Source organism: Vanessa atalanta, chromosome Z, assembly GCF_905147765.1.
Source record: "Vanessa atalanta chromosome Z, ilVanAtal1.2, whole genome shotgun sequence".
NCBI classification, from domain to species: Eukaryota; Metazoa; Arthropoda; class Insecta; order Lepidoptera; family Nymphalidae; genus Vanessa; species Vanessa atalanta.
In genome coordinates this window covers 11,025,170-11,035,402 of record NC_061902.1, presented here as the reverse complement: position 1 = coordinate 11,035,402, position 10,233 = coordinate 11,025,170, and the positions used below count along the sequence as shown (strand labels likewise).

Here is a 10,233-nt window from a genome sequence, read left to right as displayed (position 1 = left end):
CTTTCAATATAAAAGTTCTGTGTCGGCCGGTCTATAGATAACTAGTTGTCACTCGCGGCTTAACGTGTGTCTTAGGGGTTAGTGATCAGGTGTTATGATTAAAAAATATAATGTATATAGCCTATGTCTTTCCTTGGAGTTCAAGCATGCTTGCATACCAAATTTCATTAAATTCGATTCAGTGGCTTGACCATGAAAGAGCAACAGAAATACGGAGACATTCTCGCATTTATAATATTAATATAGATTATATTTAAACAAATATTATACTTTATAAAATCAGTAGCTATCAAGGGACGAGTGATCACGGAGATCTTTGAGAATCAAATCAGCTGAATTTTTAATTCAGCCTTTTAAATACGGCTCAATCGCTTTTGCACGCAAATTGAGTGCTGGTAACGTTACAACTAAATGAACTAAATATATTTTTAAACTAATTTTACTATAAATATTATCAAATTTCTATTACTTTTGAACTAATTATATGTTTATAATATACTAATTATATGTAATTCATAGAATACAAATATTTTGCAGATATAAATAGTTGTCATTCATGAGACTATCGTTATAAATTATAGTGTATATTTGTATGTACGTATAACCTTAAAGTTTTACCGTAAAAAAACTGTCAAATATAATCGATCTTTATATTTCATTCGTAAAATGTAACGCAGTGACACAAAACGTGACTGAAGACAGCACGCTAACAGTTAACAACTAAATTCTAGAGAGCTTGGTATGATTAATAATTAAAAAAAAAAACTAATTCTATGCCCTTGTTACAAGATTAATGTATGTAAAACCATGGCACTGCAGTAGCGCTGACGCAGTCTATACGCGGACCGAACGACTTTTTATTCTTGTAATATAAACTTGCAGTTCGGTGAAATGGCAGCTGCGACGCCATTAACGCGAAGATTTAGACAAACTAACGAGAGTCGTTACTGAAGACCCAATCTAACCCACGCTATTGTCTACATTTAGTGCAATGAATTGAACGATGTGTAAAGTCAGCTTCAGTCGCAGCCGACAGAACTATTATCTGTGTTTCAGATCTTCCATTCCAATATGTATAATACTCTGTGTCTAAATCATGTTCGAAAGGAAAACGAACTGAAATAGATTTTGGTTACGTAAGCTTCCTAAGCTCATTTGTATAACAATCTTATAATTTGTATGTTGCACCATTTTTTCAAAGACTTCAAAGAGAAATGTATTTAATATTGTTGCTTAATAAAATATATTACATATTCATTTTAGTCGACGAAATTCAAGTATTACTATTTACAATATTTTTCAGCCGAAGTTTTTCTCATTAACCTAACCTAGATATGTTAAAGTATCACTTTTCACATAACGATAGAATTTTACCGTATTTACATTCCTGCAAATGGACAAACATTTCGCTGTTTTTGTAGTCATTTTACAAATATATGTTCTACTTGACGTATAGCTAAGATGGTTTAGTGGATAAAAGGCATTAACTTAAGCGAAGGTATCTTCTATATTCTCTCTTTTATACCTGTAACATATATCCAAGTAGTGAAATGTTGTTAAGGGTGCAAAGATAGGTTGGTCTCTACCTTTCTTAATAAGAAAAGTTCGTTACTCGACAGTGGAATATATTTTATTGGTTGTAACTTACTTGCCTGTAGACAAAGTTGGAAAATTTAAACAAAACTAATAATACCACAATAATGATTGAATAAAATAATATGTTAATTATTATTGCTTTTTTTTAAATATCACATATTTGTCCGTCATGCATCAGATAAAATTGTTATTTTAAATATTCTCTTTGTTTCAGAATGCCCTCCAGATATGTGTATAGAAGAAACGCCAACAGAGTTGCCGACCATGGCACCAGCAAAGAGTTTGTATTTCACATTTATTTTAAATCAATCTGTCATGTTGAAAGCGATCAAACACTAAAGCGAATATTCCGCTTTTCATAATGTATTAAAATGAAAAGTAATGTTTCACAGAAAATAAAATGAAATTAAGCCGATCCTTTCACTTCTGTAAATATCTATAAAATGTTTTTACTCTTGATACTATACAATTTATAAATAACCTCAGTGGTATTTCTGAACAAATAAAGTAAAATAGAAGTAACTCGATGAAATAAGTTACTTAAAGATCTTTTATTTTAGAATAATAGTTTTTACATAAGTTTGATAGCACTACTTTTTGTTCTTTGAAGGTTTCATTATTTTTATCATTGAATTTATTTGTTAAAACAAAAAACGAGTAGACGTAAAATTTTATGCGATATCATGATCTGGTATGAAACGATGGCACGCGTTTCGAAATAAATATACAAAAAATCTTGTTTGAAGAAAGATCATGTATATTTCTTAAATATGCTTTTAAAAATTGGACTGATTTCATCCGAAATACAAAATAATAAATGGGAATTTAGATGGTTATTTTATCAGGTGGTTAACAAATAAGTCCAATAAAGTTTATTTAATGATGAAAGGATTTATAGAACCGAAGACTTACTAGTTTTATAGAAATTTCTGTTTTGAGGCGCTTTTGCAATGCCTCGTAGCTCGAATGTATGCATTAATGTAAGATACGATATTCTTGTTAGACCTGCAAGCTCAACGCCTAAAGGCCTTCTAGCGCGAAATAAAACAGGATTTCAAGCGAAAATGACTCTTTAGCAAAAAAAAAAAAAAACAAAAGAGCTGTTTCGATCCGATCCTTTTTCAAATACTAAAAAGGAGAATCAATTTTTCGCCGAGCCGAGATGGCTCATTGGTTAGAACGCATACATCTTAACCGATGATTGCTAGTTCAAACCCAGACAAGCGCCATTTAATTTTTTTGAGCTTGCTTTGTGTTTATAATTTAACTCGAGCTCGAGGGTGAAGAAAAAAAAATCCTAGAAATCTGCATGTGTCTAATTTTAACGAAATCGTGCTTCACATGTGAATGCTCCTAATCACTCCTCAAAGGGAGAGGAGGAGGGAGGGGAAACCTTAGCCCAGCAGTGTAACTATTATAAATCTGACGATAATCTTTTTTTGCACCACCAAATTTGCAAAGCAAATTTTCGAAGAAAACTTTTCTTAAACCATCTTAAAAAATACTAAATCTTATAAAGTTAACCATCAACACCGTTAATTCTTGTTTTTATAATAAAAAAATCTAATTTGTTATTTACTGAATTCAAGTAAGCAGTAGAATATAAACCTAATATTTGCCTTTTTACCAAATATTTTCTGAAGGTGAGGAAAGTGAAGTTATTGAAAATGAAGGGCAAATGTCGTCAGAAAATTCACCGCTACGACAACGTCGAGCGGGCATATTGAAGGGAGGACGACTGTGGAAATCATTAGATACCGACAAAGACACCTGTGAACAGGTAAGCATATATAGATCAAATTATGAGCACGAAATCGATCGTTATCAGTAGAATACGTTTAATTTTCATAAATATACATAAACAAAAAAGTGCTTTATATGAGCATGCTGTACCCATATGAAAAGTTAATTTTCTTAATTCTTTAACTAGTATAATATTCGTAAATAACATTAACACTGCTAGATATTTAAATAAATGATGTTTCATTTTGATTATTAAAATATCGCAGTAAAATTACAGTAAGAAAATAATATATCATAAGTAAAATTACCAGCACATTTTATCTACAAAATTCAAACGAATGATAAAACTCTACATATTCGTAATATCACTAGTAAACTCATATCAACAGATTTAAATAATTCTTAGTTTATAATATCATTATTATTGTCCAAACAGAATGACGATCAACGTTCAACAACTGCAAGTGATGAAGACGGTTCAATTACACCAAGATTTGTTCGGTTTGTTGAGAAATCAAAAGAATGTGAAGATGAAGTTATCGAAAAGAATGAGGTGGAACCTCTTCATTTATCTGACTCAGAACAAAGTTCTCATAAAGAATTAAGTTCCAACGTTGGACACAGGTATGTTTTAGTACTGTTCTATAATGTGTTGTATTTATTTCAAAAGTGTTTGTAAAAGCCTACTTGAATAATGTATATTTTGATTTTGAATGTTTCTACTATTAATCTTTCATCAATATACGACTGTGATCTTTTAAATAGTTTTCATATTCATATTTAATGTGACGATGTCCTAAAATAGTACAATCGCTTGTCAAATTAGTGTGTCACAAATGCATAGTAACGTAGTTATTTTGGTCGGACAGATTAGAGACGCCATTGATTTTGACGATAAGCGCGCCCAAAGCGAATTCAGCGGTGCAACAACTGTTCAACAGCAGCCGACCGCCGCCCCCGGCAATTGAACCCCAGCTGGTCACTTCTGAAACACTCAGGTCAATGCGTATTTTTGTACTAATATAATATTTAAATTTTACCGTTTTAGGTTTGTTCTTTTCAAATGATATTTTAGGCTTAAATTGTTATTTTTCAGTAATGTGGCAGTTGTCTATTATAACCTATTTAAATACATTTTTTATCCACAACTTAAGTTAAAAACTATAAATTAAATGCCATCATGACGCCTATGACAGTTTACTGCCCTTCATATGTTTTTACACTTTTAAAAATACACCTTTTTAACGTGTTTTGTTGTGCCTAAATATTATTCCTATTTATATATTATATACTTACTAGCTGAGGCCCGCGGCTTTGCTCGCATGGAAGTTGAATATATTTATAGATTAACTTAAAACATTACGTTAATTTAAGACCTCTTTGTATACCACCTTGGTTTGTATTTAGGGTAGAATATCCACAAAAGCTTTAAATACGTATCTACTCATTTTTAACCAGTATCCCATAAATTAAGTTTCATATTTCTAAATAAAAAAATATCGGACTTTCATACAAACTTTCAACCCCTATTTCACCCTCCTAAAAGTAGAATTTCCAAAATTCCTTCCTTAGTGGGTGTCTACTAAATAAAACGATCTTACTTTTCTTTTAGGTGAAGAAGGGAGAGAAACAGTTATATTATCATTAAATCTCTGAAATGATTTGAGTTAAATACTTGAATTTTGAAATTCTTGTATCTTACGGATTTTGCGGTAATCGATTCTCGAGCGGAATTTGGTAAAGATGAATTTTATGTAACATAAAAACATCCGCTAAAAATAGAAGCCCCTAAGTCGTTTTCCAAGGAGTGGAAAAGAAGTGTAGATTAGACTCATCAATATAAATCTAATTTTAAATAATACTAGTATATATTTGTATTTATAATACTTAATTGGAAATAAAATATTTTAAATCTCTTTTTCGTAGAGAAAAAGAAGCGTATTAAAAAGATCGGGAAATGTTTATATCTTTAACATTTAGATTAGTTTCTTTAGTAGAGATGCAATTCAATGTACAACTAAGTATTGGCTCAGCTTTTTACTGAACTGTATGTACCGCAAAGTTCCAGTACATAATCTGTAAGAATTCACTTAGTAATGTATGTTGTGTACCTTAAAACTTGCTTCATTTTTTTTCTGTATTAGTTACAAAGTCTTAGAAAAATAAATCTAAACGCCTTCCTATGCTTGTTTTTTATATTGCGACAACAAGACAATACAGTCGTATTGCTTCGTTGTTTGTAATGGATACATAAATAATTGCAATGAATATAGCATTGCATCAATCTTTGGATCTCCCGACGATGTCGTTGTTCGAGTCTACGTGCTCTCACGCCGATATATCTTTGATGCCTACTGAAGTGGGCTGAGGCGGGCTGTCGTACGCCAGTGTACAAAATAGCGTTTATATTTTTATGCGCAGCGCACCCGCTGTGTTTTCGCTTTGCTTTTAACTCGATCGCAAAGTGCCAGTGTGATGATTGTAAGCGTTGAAGTGGCGAGAGTAGCCTCTGGCGACGTGACGTGGCAACACCGAGAGAAATGACTATCTAGTTGGCGACTGTGTAAGATAGGATGAGATGCGACAGCATTGAACCACCACTGTGGCACACACTAGACCATTGCTCAAATTATTTATTTATTTATTTATTAAAAATTGTGTGACTGTTATGGTCCAGAATAAGACGAGCGGGACTAACAGAGAGTCATTCCCGCTTCGTCGAAACATCGTCTCGGATCTCCAAGGTCAGATGTACAGAAGACGCAGAGAAGGACAGCAGCCAAAATGGCCTCATACTGCTATTTGCACTAGCGCGTACTGTTGACCACACACTTTTATAACTTTATTACTTTTCTATTCATACATTTAAATGTATACCCTCTTAGCTTAGAAGACTCACATCTTAGAGATCACTATTCTGCACACTACAATACGTGTGCCATTACAATAAATTAATACGAGATTAATTTTGAAGTATATAAAAACCTACCGAAAAGTATCTCTCAAAATGTATACATGTTTCTTGTTTCTCAAGTATCATTAGAAAAAATATAAGCAAACAGTGTAAACCCAGCGGAAGCAAATTGACTAAGAGGCATATTAATACCAACTATATCAAGCTTTGATGGAAGTCAAAGTATACCACCTCCACTCGTGATATATTCTCCTATCGTGATATATGCTACCACAATTAACCGGTTCACAAATAGACCACAGGGTGTTTTGGGAGGCAGCATACCTCAAATCATATAACGGTGAAAAAACTAGATGATTTCGTTCTATCTTTTGAATCTAATAAATGTTGATAACATAAATCGAAAATACGTTAAAGTAAAAATATTACAAATATGCTATTATTCAATTTATTATGTAAGGTGGGATTTATCGAATGGTATGTTTTTGTTTAAATGTTTAAGTATTTCCCTCGGTATTGAGAGCATTTATATTACCGAATCGCATTGTTTTCTGCGCGTACACTAAACTGAATTCTGCGAATAGCTTAGCGCACTGTCCGTGTCCACTTGTCCAATTCTGATTAGCTTTTATTAACACATGATAAATATTGAATTAAGGTATTTACAAAACAATTAGTGCACGCTTAAACATAAATTGTTTGGTACATTATCAAATATTTAGATTAACTAGTAAATTAGAGAACATTTCTCAAATTGTTTCCGTTTGAATCCGAATTTTAAAATTCGGTTTTCGGATAAACTATGCGTCAATCTTCATTCCGTCTAAAACAAATACTAGAACTTGCTATATTTTTTAACGGCCCCGCTACAGACGAGTCGGTATTGATTCCATGGCTAGCACTTATTCCATTTGATTTATTGCCACAAAGAAGAATTATGTTACTCTGCATGCATTATAAATAATTAAATGTAGAATATATTGCCACCAATAACAATTCTTTGCAGTAAATAATGCAATGGGGTTTGGAATTTTAAGCCTCAATTGGTTGGCAATATTTGACCGACACATCCCGTATTATTATGAAATTAGTATGGCATACATTAGAAACAGTTTTTTTTTTTTAAGTTTGTTCCTCCAAAAAAACCTTTTTTATAAGCAGATGTAAAAACAACAGATTCGAATTTAATGTCAAATGTGTACAGTTATCACAACACTAACACATATCATCTTTTTGGAGCACTTAATTCTCAGGAAAATTACCGCGAATATGCATAGTGCATACATGCCAAGCCACTCAAGGACATCCTTCAAAACACCTATAATTCGTGAAATTTACCGTACAACTAATTTTATTTACTAAAACATTAATTTAATATTTCATTTACAATATAATACTTTTGTTATCAAGATAACTCTTATTTTTATTAAAGTATTCTTCTTTTAAATTAATGAACGGTCGTCAATATTTCCTTCTTGTCATCAGAATAATGGTACAGCGTCGTAGATAAAGAAGCGGTTCTAGTCTTTGTTGTAAAACCTTAATAAAACAATAGAAACATTTCTTTTTCAATACGGCTGCTATATATTTCCGTGTTAATTATTTACTGTAATTTAAACTTTATAAAATCATCCGAAATTTTTTGAATGTACACATTCATAAATTTGATTTGAAAAAACACATAAAATTATATCAAGGTCTTAAAAATTCGTTTAATACGATCCTATGCAATCGACTTATTTAGTAGTTACTTTAAAAAGTTTTGTCTTTCTAAATTAAATTATTTATATACAGAGCATGGGACGCGGGGGGGAGACCTAAAGCCGAAGAAGCTGCCGTAAGACGCGTCGCTGAAAGAAACGCTTTAAGATGTTCACTTCTCCGAAGCGAAGCCAGAAAAAAGCAACAACCAAAGGTTAGTGTTATTAAATTTACTTTTACTACAAACATCCAATAATACCTGCAGTTATTGCATTTCTTAATATAATATTTATATTCACAATATCATAGTAATATTATGAAGAGGTAAGTTTTGTATGTTTGATGTCTCACACATAATCTCACAATTTATATGGGACTTACGATAATAGACTGTTTTGATTTTGATTTTTTTTTTTTTGAGATACAGTTTATTAGTAACTTAGTCTCAAATCGTCATTGTCAAAATTGCAATAGACCTACGAAAACGATTGATCTTATAATTGTCTCCAAAAGTCCACGGAAAATTTAGGACAGCATAATTATATCTATCTTTAATAGATAGATTTCATTGATAGTTATCCATCACAGTAGTTTACGAAGAAATATAAACAAACCAAAATTTCTTAATGTTAATCTAACTTCTGATTCACTTACATTCTTCACATTTCATCTTAGTCCTTAAATTCTGCATAAAAGTGCAGTAATCAACTCGACATATATCGGCTAAATACTCACTTAATTAGATTATATCTTTTTTAGAAATCTTAGTCGCAATATTTCTGAATCGGTTTATATTTAAAAAATTCGGGTTTCAGATATTCCTTTGTCAGTAATTTCATATATTTATAAATGTCCTTTTAATCCTCCCACTGATATTTGATTATTTATTAGAAATGAGTATAAATAAATAAATGAAAGGGTTTATACAACTGTAAACTCGAGTTTAGTCGTTGTTAATTATCAAACGCCGCTATTGTTTAGATATCGCGTCATTTGAGAGTGGATCGACTATATTTATCTTTGATTCAAATCTGATTATCTTGTTAATTAACACACTACTATAGTGCCTCAAAGGCGATAAATAAATTATTATCTATATCCAACTTTACTTATAAATTATCTCCTGAAAATTTTTGTATAATGTTGATGATAAAATAAAAGAAAAATCAGTCTAAATCTTTCAGACAAAATATGAATATCTATTGTATTTTAAATATTTTGCGGTACGAAAGTTACTAGTTGACGCCATCGGTTTCTCGCGCGTTTTAGGGATTGATCGTCAGCTGTTAGAGGTATATTACAGCTGTATACGCAAGAGATAAATGGACCGTATTTAGTTGAGTAAAAAGGGGAGTTGTTGGGCTCATACTTTTGAAGACACTTTCTTCTTGGGAGCGCTCCTCTTCACGCACTCGAAGAACACAGCCAAGGGATGGGTAGTGTTATAGGACAAGGATAATAGCCCGTTACACTAGCTAATTTTGAAGTGCGGCGCACTCACAATGCACACGTTACCGCGGCCCACATGAGAAGAGAAGTACGTCATACGTCAAAAACATACCATGGACACAATTATTGACGTTTCAATATATGCATAAAACCTAAATACGCTACAACAGCCTAAGTCTTTTCTTAGAGTTTAAGCTTATTTCGTTTCAAATTTCATCAAATGATATACTTTCACATTTATAGTATTAGGAGAAATGATAGCGAATGAAGTTCCATAACACACAGGAGTGAAAATAAATCAAAGGAGTAGTTTGTTCGAAAATGCGGAAAAAATAACTAACATTCTCAGCTTACAATATTGGCACGATTATTTAAAACAAAATTATAGTTAAATTATAATTTTTTTTGGAAAATCTCTCTTGCCTATGTAAAACATTATATGTATATATGTAATGTATACATTTTTATACAAAGAATCATACGATATATCATATGTTTATTTTTATTGCAGACATCAAAGATCAAATTTAAATTAATATAATAAAGTCTAACAGCTGAATCTTGAGAATTGTGAAATTAATGTGATATAATGGCTTAAATACTTGAACAACAAAATCGCTATTTAAATATATAATAAAATATAATCATTGAAACCATATCAATACAAATATACCGATAACGGCATATGTGATGTCTATATGGGAAACTGATTAGTTAAAACATATATTTATATATAATAAAACGTTTAAAAGTAAATTATACAATTTAACTTGTTAATTACTCTTGATAATTACGAACAAGTTTAATGGGAATGCAAATTTAAATGAATC

At 31.3% G+C, this 10,233-nt stretch overlaps 1 protein-coding gene across 1 annotated transcript in view; it reads left to right on the top strand.

The window, feature by feature from the left end:
• The first annotated feature begins 1,822 nt into the window (after positions 1–1,822).
• The window catches only part of LOC125075982, a 34,091-nt gene continuing 25,680 nt past the window's right edge, over positions 1,823–10,233 (top strand). Inside the window, exons 1-5 of the mRNA XM_047687890.1 lie at positions 1,823–1,876; positions 3,240–3,376; positions 3,776–3,963; positions 4,209–4,337; positions 8,048–8,168. Of these exons, the coding sequence (XP_047543846.1) occupies positions 1,825–1,876; positions 3,240–3,376; positions 3,776–3,963; positions 4,209–4,337; positions 8,048–8,168 (627 nt within the window). The 5' untranslated portion in view covers positions 1,823–1,824. The remainder of the gene's footprint in view (positions 1,877–3,239; positions 3,377–3,775; positions 3,964–4,208; positions 4,338–8,047; positions 8,169–10,233) is intronic.